The following is a 17,173-nucleotide window of genomic DNA, read 5'->3' as shown; positions in this document are numbered from 1 at the left end:
TTGTTTATGAGTAGCAAAAACATATTATCAAATATAAGATTTCCTTTTAATAAAACGATTAAGAATATTTTAAGCATACAAATACTTTTGAAACATTTGATTATTTCACTTTTTTGCTTTTCTAAAAAATGAAACATGTTACTTAGTTGAATATTTTCGACAAAATACGACTCTAATTGATCGTTTCCACTATCATATGTAAAAATGTAATTTCAGTCCTTTGATGTATCTAAATATGAATTTACAAATTTAAACATTATAACTATAGAATTTAATTTTGTAAAAGCATATTTTTTATAAAGTTTTAAAAGTTTATATTTAAAACTTTTTTTTGGTTTTAAAATATTATAAGTTTTATAATAAATTGTTATTAATGATTTAAAGACATTAATAATTTATTTTTTCCTATTTAAAATAGATTTTTATTTAAATAATTTCTTATTTAATAAATCCCATTTCTATATAATTATAAATGGAATGTTTGTACTAATTGTTTAAAATAAATTAATCATTACCAATTTTAAATTGTCACATGAATTATATAAAATAAAAATGGCTACAAGAACATGAAATTAAAATAAGTGTGAATGGAAATTGATGAAAAAGATATACAAATGATTTTATTGACTAAAATGGAAGTACAAATACAATGGAAGTAAAATTTGAAGATAAATACAAAGTTGAAAACTCATGGTTGTTACATTTTGCGTGATACGGTTTTAAATGGTCTTCGTACAAGAGCTTAATTATGAGATATTATAAAATTAACGAGCATGAAGGATGGTGATGGGCTCATCGTCAACGGTGACAACACTACCACCAGGTGATGTTGATGTTGATAGTGATGGTGAGTCCCTACCATAATTCAGTTGTCTGAAGATGAATGCAGGTTGATTAGGAGAAGGAAGCATTGTTTCATTATTACTCAACATAAAAGCTACATCAGTCATTGTAGGCCGATCACAAGCCAATTCTTGAACACACAAGATCCCGACATGGATACATAGAAGAACTTTACGGGCATCAAATGAATCTCCCAAAGATGAGTCAACTACCGCCAAAGCTTTGTCTTGTTTCCACAAATCCCAAACCTAGAACAATGTTGATCATGATAAAGATTATTTGATGGGATGAATAATGAACATATATATATATATATATATGTGTGTGTGTGTGTGACAAAATTCAATTACTTACATGCCCAATCAAATTAACGGAGTTTTCATTATAGTAACTGTTGTTTTTCCTACCACTGATTATCTCTAGAACCAGAATCCCAAAGCCAAAAACATCAGATTTTACTGAAAAAAGGCCTTGCATTGCATACTCCGGAGACATATAACCACTACAATCACATTATATCAACGTTAGATAAATGAAAGTAATTAAAACCGAGTTGTATTATAGATCAAAGAACTACACATACTATGTTCCAACAACTCTATGTGTTTTAGCTTCATCTTCACCCCCTCCAAAGATTTTTGCTATTCCAAAATCAGAAATTTTAGGGTTTAAATCTGTATCTAGCAAAATATTGCTTGCTTTTAGATCCCTGTGGATGATCTTGAGCCGAGAATCGTGATGAAGATATTGCAGTCCACGAACAATACCCTGAATGATCTGGAACCGTTTCTTCCAATCTAAAAGAGAAGCCTTTTCTTGATCTAGGATAACACCATACCATTGGATATTTAGGATTTATTGAACTTTAAAAAGAAGTATAGTTAGATTTTGAGTACTTAAATGTAGGTTAGATAACAAACCAAATATGAAGGAATCCAAGCCTTTGTTTGGTAAGTATTCATAAACTAACATCTTTTCTTCCTTATGCAAGCAATATCCCAAAAGCCGGACTAGGTTCCTGTGTTGAAGTTTCGCTATCAACGTTACTTCATTCTTAAATTCTTGCATCCCTTGACTCGAACTTTGTGATAATCTTTTGATGGCAATTTCTAGCCCATTTAGTAGCTTACCCTGAGTATAAATTATTTATTAGTAATTAAACGACAACTATATATAAACGCAATGGCTAAGATCATTGCCAGATTTTACAGGACACTACCTTATAAACCGAGCCGAATCCACCTTCTCCAAGCTTGTTTGAAGGAGAAAAATTATCAGTTGCCGCAACTATCGTGCTCAAATCAAACACATCTAAATCCACATTTTTGACAGTATCCTTCTCCATGAAACCCCCTTCCTTGGTTTTCAAGCTATCCGTGAAACTGAAACCAGCTTTACCTTCATTTCGTTTGGCTGTATCCAACAATTAAGCAATAGTGAAAACTAGTTTAATAATACATTTATGTGAGTTACATTCTTCTTATTCAGCATAAGTCTGAACCTTAAGGCATGAAGCTGCAGTACTGAGTACAGGCCCAGTCAACAACCCAACCATCCAGTTTGGTTTAGGTAGTTTTAGTAGCATGGTTTGATCTCAATTTACTCAACTTTTAGATGAACTAATTTTTTACTTGCAATAAAAAGTAGCATATAAGAGCTTTGGATTATGCTAACATCAAATCATTTTAAAGTCGAAATATTTTATTTGTGCTTATCGTTTGAAAATGGTAATTTAAACCATAAAAACCAAATAAAAAAGAGCTAAACGATTTAGTTTGGTTTCGTTCCAATGGATTCATGATTCCTATACCCCTAGAAGAAATCTTATTAACTCCGGATGATTAGTTTGTGATTTGAGCATAATCTAATCAACCTTAACGAGTTAGTGCTCTTCATTATATTTTACCCCCCCCCCCCCCCCACAGCTTTAAACAATGTTAAATAGGGTTTTAGCCTTGCAGGGTGGATATATGCAGTCTATGCATGAGGAACCCTTTTTTACCCAAAGATTAATCGATCAAATATAAACAAATATTGACATACCATTATTTTTCTTCCTTATGTAACAACAAATGAAGGTACACAAGAGAAAGCCTGCTGCAATCAATGGTATCCCGAAGACGAGAAATCGGTTTTTGTGCCTTCGGCTCTTCTTTGATGAGTACTTTGCTGAAAAATATTACATCACATAAATTATTTGAATTATACTGAGTATTTCATATCTTATTATGACTTATGAAAATATTACAGCAGTTCTTTATTTATGCATTTGATTGTGACTTACTGTATTTGTAAATTGTTTTCACTCCAATACTCGAACATGCATGCCTATGGTGGATTAATTTCACTGTTGCGTCATTTGGGTATCAATCGTGTAGCACCATTTGTGGAGGTGTGACAAGTTACATTGTCTCCGTATTATGGTACTCAGTTAGTAATAGTTGGGGAGACGTATGGATTGATCCTAGGTTAAATTGTTTTGTTTTGGTGGCTAGTAGTGTGTGCCCACATTCCATTCACGATTTGGTGTATAAGGGTCGACATGACCTGGGTACTATATGTTTGTTTTGTTTTGTGTATAATGGTTGGTTGTTACTTCTTATCACATGACTTATTTGACTAGATATTTGTTTTGGCATTCACAATCTGTATAGTTATTCTGTTTTGGTATCTGGTATAATAGTCCTTTATCCATCGGTTATGTTCATGATGGTTCTTAATGTATTGAATTTGTTGTCCTTTGTCACTGTGATTACCAATATATATCTTGTACCATTATTATCGATTTCACAATAGCTACTATTGTTTATTTATGATGAACTAATTTTTTTTAACGGAGAATGCTACTCTAATCCTATTCTCACTCCTAAACTACACCAATATATTCCTAGTTATAATGAACTAACTAATTAGATATTTTGTTCTTTGTAGACATTTAATTCATTAGTTATGAAATATTAACGGAATTCCGATTTGCTATTACTTCTATTCAGAGTGTTACAAATGCAAAGGTAGCCTCATCCTTACCCATTTTTTTCTCATTCTCCTCGTTGAACTCTTCATTGGTTAAAATATTTCAAAGCGAAGTAGGTACGGAATTCACAAACAATCGGGTTAAAAAGTTGTTGGAAGACAATGCCACTCTTCATCGGTTATCTTGCCCTTATACGCCCCCTGAGAATAGGCGAGCTGAAAGAAAACATCAGCATGTTGTCGAAACTAGCTTGGCACTACTGCTCTTTAATTGCAACATTCGACCTTCTTTTTGGGTTGATGCATTTTGCACCACAATTTATACTATAAATCGTCTTCCAACTTTCGTATTGCAAGGACGATCACCGTTTGAGGAATTATTCTACACGTTACCCACTTATGCTAATTTTCGACCATTTGGGTGTCGGGTCTATCCATACCTTGGTGACTACCCGGCACATAAACTTGCACCTTGGAGCTTACCTTGTATCTTCTAGGGCTATAACACCCAATACAAGGGATACAAATTTCTTGAACCAACTATCGGCCGTGCGCTCATCACACGACACGCGTGTTTTGATGAGACTATTTTTTCCGTTCAAAGACAATGCCGCCTCTGTTGTTATTGACTCTTTGTCATGGCACACATTTATTGCGGATACCTCAACCCCAAACATTGTTGAAACCGGTTAATCTCTTAACATCTCATAGTTTAGATAGTTAGTTATATAATTAGAAATAATATTAGATATGGCGGTTATGAAGTTGAAGGACCAAAGTTGACAAAGTGGAAGTTGGAAACTTCCATCAATAACCGAATAGGTGTGTCTCTACACACACACCCATTCCAATCGATACAAGGCAACAAAGGAAAGGATGCGACTGTTGATCGAGTGGACGAGAATCAACACACCTCTTCAAGATCCAATCTCAACCACACATCCAAGAGACATGACTTTTCACGAAGAGACGCGTCTATTCACTCGTACCCGTAGGAAACTATAAATAGGGATAGTTAGATTCATTTGTACTTGTTCATTACATTCGAAATCAATTGTATATACTCTCAAATTCGATATTGTATACATTCGGTTATTATCAAGTTATTCAAGTTGTTGTTATTCAAGTTATTCACGCTCATTAGAGATCAAGATCCAAGTTCGGGCCAACAAATTGGTATCAGAGCATCAGGCTCTAAGCGTGGGAATCGCAAGGCATCACAGGGAATTCGCGATCAGGTTTCAATTTCGTTTTAAATTCGCAAAGTTTCATTTCAGAATTTTTATTCTCGGTTCTAGGAAAGTCGGTCGAACCGAACGGTTAGGAATCTAGGGTTCGTTTGTTTTGATTCCGGGGTTATAGTGCGAATTAGATTGATTTGGTTGTTTTGGTTATTACACGATTCGGGTAATCGGGGTTGTTGAGATATATTGAAACCAAAAGAAAGTTTATTAGAAGTGAAGATTATTCGGCAGGAAGATATGGCAGGATCATCCGGGCAAAGTCAGATAAATGGAAATTCTCTTTCCCAGTTTCAGTGTCCGATTCTGAAACCAACAAACTATACGGTTTGGGCTATTCGTATCAAGACGATTCTTGAAGCGAATGGTTTGTGGGAAACGATTGAACCGGCAGAAAATGCAACGGTAGACACCAAGAAAGACAAGTCTACCATTGCATATCTGTTTCAAGCAATACCAGAAGACGTTGTATTGCAAGTTGTAAAACTGCAAAAGAGATTTGGGATAATCTAAAGATTAGACACGTTGGCGTAGATCGGGTACAAAAGGCGCGTATGCACACGCTAATGTCAGAATTTGAAATGTTGCAAATGAGGGATGACGACACTATTGATTCGTTTACCGCAAAGATTAATAGTATCGTTACCCGAGCAACAGAAGTAGGAACGACAATGAGTCAATCGACTCTAGTACGCAAACTCTTAAATGGTGTACCGGATAGGTTTACTCAAATCGTTGCCTCTATGGAACAATACTCCGATATAGAAACCATGACGCTACAAGAAGCAATCGGAAGACTAAAGACGTATGAAGAACGTCTCAAGTTAAAGAAAGGAAATCAAGGAGAAAGCCAAGATAGGCTTATGTTCACACATCAGGATAACAATAGAGGAAGGCAATTTGGAAACCGCGGTCGTGGTAGGTTTAACCAGACGCGTGGAAGTTGGCGAAACAACGGAAATAGGCAAAGTCCCAGAAACGAAGGATCTACATCTAGACCTAGAAACGGAAATTCTAGAAATTGGAGGAAGTTTGCAAGAACTGACCTAAGTAAGATCCAATGCTTTAAGTGTCAGAAGTTTGGACACTACAAGAAGGACTGTTCTGAGAAAGACGAAGTGCAAGAGCATTCAAACCTCGTCGAGGAAGACGAAGCACCCGTATTGTTAATGACAATACAAGAAGAAAATGTTCAAGAAAGGGCTCTGCTAAATGAGGAACATATAAAACCAACAAGTTACGCCTCAGAAAATGAAAATCTATGGTACTTAGACAACGGGGCAAGCAACCACATGACAGGAGTGCGAAGTCACTTCAAGGACTTAGATGAAACGGTGACAGGGCAAGTACGGTTTGGTGATGGGTCACACGTAGAAATTAAAGGCAAAGGTTCAATACTACTGGAATGTCTGAATCAAGAACAAAAGATTGTTTCACATATCTACTACATTCCAAGTCTGAAGACCAATATATTGAGCCTTGGACAACTTACAGAAATCGGTTGCAAAGTGGTTATGGACGGAGATTTACTTACTATCCGAGATCGAAATAGAAAGCTACTAATGCGGGTCAAGAGAATGAAGAACAGGCTGTACAAGGTCAAACTGAAAACGGGAAAACCAATCTGCTTACTATCAAAGACCGAAGACACAGCATGGTTATGGCACGCAAGGTTAGGCCATTTACACTTTGACGCTATCAAGGAAATGACTCTTAAGAACTTGGTACATGGAGTTCCCCAAATAAGTCATGCTAGTCAAGTCTGTGACGCATGCTTATTAGGAAAGCATAGTAGGGCACCATTTCCAAATCAGGCAAAGTTCAGATCTTTAAAACCTTTGGACTTAGTCTATGGAGATTTGTGTGGTCCTATAACTCCACCAACACATGCTGGGAAGAAGTATATATTCTTACTTGTAGACGACTGTACTCGCTACATGTGGGCATATTTACTAACTTCCAAGGATCAAGCATTCGAAACATTTAAGGAGTTCAAAGAAAAGGTGGAAAAGGAAGCGCAGACCAAGTTAAAAATGCTAAGGACGGATAGAGGAGGTGAATTCACATCGGCTGAATTCAACAAGTATTGCAAAACCAACGGCATAGCAAGACAGCTTACAGCACCATATTCCCCACAACAAAATGGAGTAGTAGAAAGAAGAAACAGGACGATGTTGTCAACTACTCGCAGTATGCTAAAGGCAATGAACATGCCACAGAACTTTTGGGGTGAAGCAATACGACACGCGATATACGTACTAAACAGGGTTCCGACAAAAGCCCTGGTGAACAAGACACCATATGAAGCACTGAAAGGAAGGAAGCCAAATCTGGAACACTTGAAAGTTTTTGGCTACACTGCTTACGCTAAGGTACTACCACTTCAACAAAAGAAGTTAGATGATAGAAGCGCACCTATGGTTTACCTTGGAATAGAAGAAGGATCAAAGGCATACAGATTATATGATCCAGCAAAGAACAAGATATGTGTCAGTAGAGATGTAAAGTTCATGGAAGGTCAACCATGGAACTGGGATAGTTATATGGAAACGGTAGATTCAGGGAATCCCGAATGGACAAACTTTGTCATTCAAGAAGATGACATACCACCAGAATTAGAAGAAAATGAGCCAAGTAGTCCAGGCAGTAGCGGGCCACAACATGACAATTCAGGAGTAGACCAGACAGAAGAACAAGACTCCTATGTAACTCCGCCAGCACATTCAAACAATCAGAACTCAGCAGGAAGCTCAAGCAGTTTATCAAGTGGAGGTCCATCCACTTCTGAAAGTACAACGGAGAGTATTAGTAACACTCCAGTAAGATTAAGAAGTCTCGAAGACCTGTATGAAGAAACAGAAGAAATTCAACTAGATCCGCATGAATTATTACTCGCTGAAGAAGAACCAAGGAATTACAAGGAAGCATCTAGTGACAGAAAATGGATTGAAGCAATGAAGGCTGAGTTAGACTCAATAAATAAGAATAACACTTGGAGTTTGACGGAATTGCCAAGAGATCACAAAGCAATAGGCTTAAAGTGGGTATTCAAGACGAAGAAAGATGCAAACGGAAATATTGTCAGACACAAAGCAAGGCTAGTTGCAAAAGGATATGTTCAGCAACACGGAATAGACTTTGACGAAGTCTTTGCACCAGTAGCACGTATGGAAACGGTACGACTAATGTTGGCTTTAGCAGCATATCAAGGTTGGGAGGTACATCATCTAGATGTGAAATCTGCATTCTTATACGGAGACCTCAAGGAGGAAGTATATGTATCACAACCAGAAGGATTTATAAAGCCAGGAAATGAAGGAAAGGTTTACAGACTATCAAAAGCACTGTATGGATTGAGACAAGCACCAAGAGCTTGGAATACGAAGTTAGATCAAACCCTAAAGTCACTTAACTTCAAGAAGTGCACTTTAGAGAACGCAATCTATACAAGAACGAGTGAAGCCTCTACACTAATAGTTGGAGTCTATGTTGATGACTTGATAGTCACTGGAACATCAAAGAAGGAGATAGACATTTTCAAATCTCAGATGAAGAATAAATTCGATATGAGCGATCTAGGATTGCTAGCATACTATCTGGGAATAGAAGTAATACAAACAGGGGGTGAGATAGGCATCAAACAGACAGGATATATCAACAAGATACTCAAAGACGCTGATATGTTATCCTGCAATGACACGAAGACACCCATGACTCCAGGAACTCAATTAACAAAGACTGAAGAAGGAGATCTAGTAGATGCAACACATTACAGAAGCCTGATAGGTTCTCTCAGGTACTTATTGCATACAAGACCAGATCTATGTTACCCAGTCAGTCTACTTAGTAGATTCATGCAAGAACCAAAGGAGCAACACCTGAAAGCAGTAAAGCAAATACTACGTTACATCAAAGGAACTAAAGAGCATGGAATCATCTACAGAAGACAAGGAGGATGTAAGATCACAGGTTATAGCGACAGTAGTTTTGGAGTTAATACAGACAAAGGAAAAGGAACAACTGGTCTGGTATTCTACTTTGGAGAATCACCTATAACCTGGTGTACACAGAAGCAACAAACAGTGGCACTATCATCATGCGAATCAGAATTCATGGCAGCCACTGCAGCAGCATGTCAAGCACTATGGCTTAAAAGATTGTTAAGTGAAATCACAGGCTGGAAGGAAGAAAAGATAACACTCAGAGTAGATAACGTTTCAGCAATAGCACCCATGAGAAACCCAGTCTTTCACGGAAGAAGCAAGCACATAGACACACGCTATCACTTCATAAGAGAATGTGTGGAAAACGAAGATATCTCAGTGGAACACATAAGCGGAGAACTACAACAGGCAGATATACTAACAAAGGCACTAGCAAGGATCAAGTTTGCTACAATGAGGGAACTGCTCGGAATTCAAGATTTGAAGCAACTCATGGATGTTCGAGATTAAGGGGGTGAATGAAACCGGTTAATCTCTTAACATCTCATAGTTTAGATAGTTAGTTATATAATTAGAAATAATATTAGATATGGCGGTTATGAAGTTGAAGGACCAAAGTTGACAAAGTGGAAGTTGGAAACTTCCATCAATAACCGAATAGGTGTGTCTCTACACACACACCCATTCCAATTCCAATCGATACAAGGCAACAAAGGAAAGGATGCGACTGTTGATCGAGTGGACGAGAATCAACACACCTCTTCAAGATCCAATCTCAACCACACATCCAAGAGACATGACTTTTCACGAAGAGACGCGTCTATTCACTCGTACCCGTAGGAAACTATAAATAGGGATAGTTAGATTCATTTGTACTTGTTCATTACATTCGAAATCAATTGTATATACTCTCAAATTCGATATTGTATACATTCGGTTATTATCAAGTTATTCAAGTTGTTGTTATTCAAGTTATTCACGCTCATTAGAGATCAAGATCCAAGTTCGGGCCAACAATTGTTACAACAACCGGTACACCTAACACTTCACTCCCAAACACTATTACAGCAACCACACAAACTAATTATAGCCTTTGTGAAGACTCACCTGAGGCCCAATCCACAACTTCTACTCAAGCCCATCATGCACCTTACGCCCCATCTATCACCCACTCAGCTGGACCAGCGCCATCTCCTACACCGCCTACCACCTCGCCAACTGTTGGACCAGCCCAACATACTCCCTCTCCCTCGGCCCAAACAACTGTTGACTTGCACCAAACTCAAGCCTAAAACGTCCGTCCTCAAACCAATCTTATACTTCATCCGCCCCCTCCACCAACCCATCCCATGACTACTCGGTTGGCATCTTTAAACCAAAACACTGAACCTACCTTGCTCACACCCAAAAAATCCCTTATACTCTACTTTTTTCCATCAAAACACCAAAAACTTACAAGAGTGCCCTCAAACACTCGCATTCGGTTGAAGCAATGAATAATGAACTTCTAGCTCTTTCCAACAAGAACACATGATCTCTCATACCTAGATCTCTAGATCAGAATGTAGTCGGGTCTAAATGATTATTTCGCATTAAACACAAAGCTAATGGGAGCATTGATCGTTACAAAGCCCGTCAAGTTGCCACGGCTTCAGTCAAATTCCTGGTTTGGACTTTAACTACACCTTCAGCCCAGTTGTGAAAGCATCAACGAGTCGCATTGTGTTGTCCATAAAAGATTTACATCAGTTGGATGTAAATAATGTTTTTTTGCATGGACACATCGATGAAACTATATTTACGAAACAACCTCCTGGATTCACTGATGCTCGGTTTCCTAATCATGTGTGTCGTCTAAACAAGGCCTTATATGGTCTTATACAGGCACCTACGGCCTAGTTTCACAGGTTGAGTACCTTCCTTCTTGATAGTGGATTCACTTGCAGTCGGGCCAACACCTCCCTTTTCATCTTTAAATGTGATCAATGCATTATGTACCTTCTGGTATATGTTGGTATATGTTGATGACTTGATTCTCATGGGCAACCAGGACTCTGTAATCTCTAAGTTCATGTCTCGCCTACACAAGGAATTTGCCATCAAGGACCTTGGTAGATTGAATTATTTCTTGGGACTTGAAGTCATTTACACAGCAAATGGGCTATTCTTAAGTCAGTCCAAATATGCCCATGGTATTTTGGACCGTGCCGGACTTCTTGATTGTAAGCCTATGCACATTCCTTTATCTCCGAATGCATCTTTTGTCAAAGATGGGATTCCCTACAAGGATCCGATGATGTATCGATCCCTCCCCCTCCCTGGTTGGTGCTCTTCGGTATCTAACCATCACTTCACCAAACATCTCGTATGCCGTCAATCAAGCAAGCCAGTTCTTGCAAAACCCTACCATTGAACACCTCAAAAGTGTAAAGTGCATCCTTCGATATGTCAAAGGGACAATCGCCTTTGGTCTTGCGTTCTCGCGTCCCACTCAAACTAAGATTATTGGTTACTTTGATGGTGACTGGGCCAGGTGTCTTGACACTAGATGCTCCACCTTTGGTTACTCTATTTTTCCGGGTGGGAATCTTGTGTCGTGGAGTGCTAAAAAGCAATCCACTATCTCTCGCTCCAACTGTAAGTCTGAGTATCGTGCTATGGCCAGCACTGCTAAAAATTAGTATGGATTTCTTATCTTCTTCATGCGCTTCATTGTTGGACTCTAGTCATGTTTGCAGCGGACAAACAAGGCATCGTTGCATCAGTGGACATGATTATATTTGTTGTTAAGAACACAAGAATGAAAGAAACGAACTTGAATAATGAATGAAACAAGTGAATGGACAGATTAAGAAAGAAACAGACTGTCTTGGTGCCGGAAATAGTTACCGGACCGGTCATATATATATGTGTGGAAATGGCGGTTGATGTTGGCGGGAAAAACTATCATCGGCAGTTTTTGAATTACCCGCTTATGATCAATGCCCACACTTATCAAAATGTACCGAATAATACATAAAAGTAATTACATATACATATAAGTATTATAATCTTAATTAAGTTTAAATATCTCTACTAACACCTTCCCTTAAACTTAATTATGTTTAGCGGCATACATCAGCACGCTCCTGTTGGCTTCATCAACAGCTTTACGAGCTTCGTTGAAATTGAATCGGCGGCGGCGCTTCTTGTGCAGATTCCAAGATCCTTCCCCACTATTTCCGGCATAAAGAGCGTAATGCTCTGATGCAGCATCCTCCGGTACCGGATCTGCACTCTTGCTTCTTCCTTGTTCATTGCCGGCCATTGAACTCTCTCCTTCTTTCATCATCTCTTTGTCATGCACCTTCTCCTGAATGGATTTAAACCTGTAATAGTATATCAAAACGTCCAAATACATGGCATAAATGACTCTAATGAAGTCACCGTCTTGATATTCGAAGCCCAGATCCTTCGCTATTGCAGGCCATAAATTATCAACGGTGACACTTCGGTAGCCTCCGTCTCTTTCCACCATTACATACAAGCCAAGCAAGTCTATCCTTCTTCCATCAGACAACAGTGGGGGAATCGATCTTGAAGGTATTCCCATCTTTTCTTTCAAAAACCAACCCACCATTTCTTCGAACTTTATTTCAAGATCATGTTTGTATTTGAATATGAAATCTCGCTCATCAATCATGTCTAACAGGGGTTTGCAATCAGCAAATTCATGAAATTCTAGTGCCCTTATGATCATCCAATTCCAGTCACTCTCACTATCATTCGAAACATTTAATGTTTCGAAATATGAATTCAAATAATCTTCTTTGTATTTCTCGTTCACATCATTCAGATTCATAGATTCATGACTTTCTGTTTTTTTTTTTAATTCTAGCTCTTCTTCTTTTGACAATCCAGTAACTTCATTCACAGTATTTACCACAGGAGGCGAGAACATCGGATAAATCTTGCAAGTATCACCTTTTTTATTGACGGTGAATCCTTGCAAGGTTAATTGGTTCATGCTCAAGACATTTCTGTCCAATTCCGGAGTATAAAAAACACTTTGAATCATTAACCTTTCGTTGTTTGATTTGATTTCAACAGCCCCTATACCCCGAATGAACAGAAAATCATTTTCCCCAGTGTTTGTATCAACACCAACCAAATGTTTTATTCTTTTAGAAACATTTAGATTACCAGCATAATGATGCGAGAATGAATTACTGACATACCATATGTCTCCCCACTGGCCACCTTCTGTGCCAGTCACTATCATTTCATCTCGATCGTCTGCATCCCTCCCTTGAGTCTGGATTCCGGCATTAACCGCTTGGTTAATAAGTTGTGTTGCTTCATCATTTTCTTTTGATTTGCATGAATATATTTGATGTCCTGGCCGGTGACAGTAGTAACATAATTTCACCCGGTGATTTGTTTTCTCCCTTTCATTTTGTTCTTCGAAACAGTGTTGACATGGCAGGGTTGTAGAAGTGGATCTAATTTGTGCACATGTCCCTGATGTGGCGGCTCTGATACCACATTGTTGGACTCCAGTCATGTTTGCAGCGGACAAACAAGGCATCGTTGCATCAGTGGACATGATTATATTTGTTGTTAAGAACACAGGAATGAAAGAAACGAACTTGAATAATGAATGAAACAAGTGAATGGACAGATTGAGAAAGAAACAAACTGTCTTGGTGCCGGAAACAGTTACCGGACCGGTCATATATATATATATATATATATATATATATGTGTGTGGAAATGGCGGTTGATGTTGGCGTGAAAAACTGTCATCGGCAGTTTTTGAATTACCCGCTTATGATCAATGCCCACACTTATCAAAATGTACCGAATAATACATGTAAGTAATTACATATACATATAAGTATTATAATCTTAATTAAGTTTAAATATCTCTACTAACAATTCTGACCAAGCTCCTGGTTGCGGACATCTTCACCAAGGGCCTCACCCGTCACCGGTTTGAATTCTTCCGAGACAAGCTTGGCATTCGTCCACCACCGTTTCGCTTGCGGGGATGTTAATGTATAACATTGTATAGGGTGTGTATTGTATTTTTCTCATTCTTTTTGTACCTCAGTGTATGTTTCCATATCTATATATAGAGTGCTTCCTCTATTGAGGAATGCAGATCATTGCATAATTATCACATAAACAAAATACATTACTTCTTCTTTCTAACAACTTAGAATAATATAATTGTATTTTTCAAGAAAGTAAAGGGACTTAGAAACAAACATATAGTCTGTTCAAAATGAAAATTAAGTTTAGACAAAAGCAATACTGATAGCGTACCTAACTCAGCTGCATCAAGCCGCATATAAAGAGATTGACCACCATCTAAAAACGTCCTCGTATCGTTCATGTACCTATGCCACATAATACAACCTCCACCCTCGGCCCCTTTACTGATATCAGCACTTGCATACCCCTTGCACGTGCAATTCCTCAAGCACAACTCTTTGCATGCTTTTAAATCCAAGCTCATGTTCACATGTGCCGACGACGTGTCAGGTATCTTAACACGGGCCAACTCAACGAACCCGTCTCCAACTTCGCACATATGTATTCCGACCTTTCTCTTACACCCTTTGGAACCGTCCCTTATGTACCAGTCCTGTGGTGATTGTGGCTCGTATCCGGGAAGGCAATCACACTCAAAAGTAACTGATGCATTTGGATCACAAAAGCCAAAAGGACCGCAATGGTTATACACATCACACTGGTCATTTGGATAGGACCAGAACTCAACCCACTTACGATCAGATTCGTGCCAAGTTAGCCTCTCTAAGGTACCAGACTCAGTAGCGACTACTCTAGAGAGCATGGACGGATTGTGCATATGGTAAGCGATGGTCACCTCATCATCATTATTTATATAATTAGCAATGAAGATATTACCCTTTGTCATACACGGTACACCGCTCCATCCAAGACCGTTCCATGACCCTGCCCGCCAATATCTTGTCATACCTTTAAACAAAAACATCTGAGTTGACCCAACTAACTCCAGTTTATATGAATAATCCCCCACACCAGGATTCCCACTAGACTTCCATGATGTAATCATCCTGTTCAAACCCGTTTTCTTCTCTAGGCCAAGCTTCATACCCTGAAGATACGTATTCGAAGGGTGATCAAAGCTTTGCCATGAATATACCTCTTTGTTTAGTCCTTGAAACAACACCAAATTCCCCGAATCTAATAACTGGGCCGTAAAACTATCATTCACCACTCCGGAAACATTGGTTGACCAAAACACAAAACTTTGATCGATTTCTTGAAGGACTAGGTTCCCCGTGTGATCCACTGATAGGATGCCGGTCGAATTGGAGATCGGACGGTCTCTATTGGCAACCCAAACTATAGTTTGCTCGGAAATCTTGTTATACCAGATACCCACATATCTGTTGGTGGAGTTTGCGGGACTAAAAAATCCAAGAGCAAAAGTTTCTCCGTTAGAGACCAAAATATCCCCATCTTTAACTGGTTGGATGAGTGTAATGGTGTCCATACAAGTGCAAAACCGAAGAATCAGTAAGATTTGCATAGATACTAGAATGCCTCTTTCTTGGTACATGTTCTCTTACGTTTTTCAAATATGATGCTTTCTGTTATCTCACTTTTATCTCTTACCAGAAAAAGATTTCGTTTCAACGACTTTAACGTTCACTTGTTGAAATGAGATATGAGATATGAGATATGATTTATGTAATAAGCAGTTCATCATGGCATCATCATTATTTATATTGACTTGTTGAAATGAGATATAGATATGATTTATACAGTTAGCAGCCCATCTTCATTGTTTATATAATTAGCAGCCCATGTCACAATTAATTGTGTAGGCCAATGAGATATGGTTGATCTCATGAATTAATTCATGACCATTTCAATTTTCAAACTTTTATAATGTTCTTCGTTGACCATTCCTGCAACAAATAACTACCAATTTAATTCACATGACAGTTATCTAAAGAAAACAAAAAACAAAAAAAAAAAACAAAAACAAAAACAAAAAACAAAAAGAAGAAGTTATCCAATTATACGCTTCGCGTGCGGTATGTGTATATAATGTATATATGTGTGGACGATCAGAAGCAAAAGTGGAAGTGCACTAATTTTAACGTTATTTTACTACTTTCATGAAAATAACGTTAAAAGCTGAGAACGGTTAATTATGCATCATGTGGTAACGTTGATAGCTGAAAGACAAAAGGGTACATACACTAATCGGTCTTTGTCCCGATTGATTGCTGAGTGTTATGTGCCTTATGTCCAAGCCTTGATGCAAAACAACTATCGAGCCGGGGGTCCCACTAGAAGCAGCATCTCTATTCCTACGGAGTAGAGGTAAGGCCGTCTACATCTTACCCTCCTCAGACCCTACCTTTGTTTTGCTATTGGTGGATTTACTGAATATGATGATGATGAGTTATCTAATTATTTCCTAGCCGTGTAAACTCATATAAAAGTAATCAAACCATTTAGTTCACATTGATTTCTTTTGATGCACAGTTAGACTGTGAGGTATGGAATGGACAAGGGGCTTCATTGCCTTTTACCAATAAAGCCCACAGTATGGAATGGAGCTCGTGGCTCAATCATTACTTAATCACCGGAAACGATGGTGTGACAGTGATGCTTGAGTAGTTTGACAGCATCGAGGTTACATTTATTAACAGTGAATGCCCTGAAAACCTCAAAACTCGCAGTGCTACTAGCGTCTTTCAAGCTAGAGCCCTAGAGTGGTGGACGAATGAGCGCAACATTCGTTCCAATGAAGAAGCATATACCTTACCCTGGTCTGAAGTCAAGGAATTGATGATGACCGAGTTTTGCCCTGCTCACGAGCAGCAGAAGCTCGAAGAAGAGTTTTGGACTCTCAAACACGTTGGTGATAACAATCTTGGCTGTACCACCCGTTTTAAACAATTGAGCTTTATCGTACCTCACCTTGTGTCCACTCCTAACCGTATGATCAGGAAATATATCCATGGCTTACCTCCTGCTATGCGTGATACCATCGAAGCCTCAAAGCTTGAAACCATCGAGGCAGTCTATCGCCTCGCAGCCAACCTAAACAACAATCGAATCAGAGATAAACAAGCCACAACACCCACCTCTACCAAGGCAGCCAACCAAATCACCACGGAAACC

General features: G+C 38.5%; 1 protein-coding gene across 2 annotated transcripts; it reads right to left on the bottom strand.

The window, feature by feature from the left end:
- Positions 1 to 571: 571 nt before the first annotated feature.
- LOC110886000 (G-type lectin S-receptor-like serine/threonine-protein kinase RKS1) lies at positions 572 to 15,765 on the bottom strand. Of its 2 annotated transcripts, XM_022133751.2 has the most exons (7): positions 14,309 to 15,763; positions 2,887 to 3,012; positions 2,063 to 2,256; positions 1,764 to 1,974; positions 1,427 to 1,664; positions 1,198 to 1,345; positions 572 to 1,091 (listed from the first exon to the last, which is right to left on the bottom strand). In XM_022133751.2, exons 1-7 carry the CDS (start codon positions 15,591 to 15,593, stop codon positions 765 to 767), a joined length of 2,529 nt encoding a protein of 842 aa, XP_021989443.1. In that variant the 5' UTR covers positions 15,594 to 15,763; the 3' UTR covers positions 572 to 764. The 2 variants fall into 2 exon arrangements, with proteins under 2 accessions (XP_021989443.1, XP_035834579.1); XM_035978686.1 differs by lacking the exon at positions 2,887 to 3,012 and having other exon boundaries at positions 573 to 1,091; positions 14,309 to 15,765.
- Positions 15,766 to 17,173: the final 1,408 nt, after the last annotated feature.

Source organism: Helianthus annuus, chromosome 10, assembly GCF_002127325.2.
Source record: "Helianthus annuus cultivar XRQ/B chromosome 10, HanXRQr2.0-SUNRISE, whole genome shotgun sequence".
Classification (NCBI taxonomy): Eukaryota; Viridiplantae; Streptophyta; class Magnoliopsida; order Asterales; family Asteraceae; genus Helianthus; species Helianthus annuus.
This window is presented reverse-complemented; position numbering and strand designations above follow the sequence as displayed.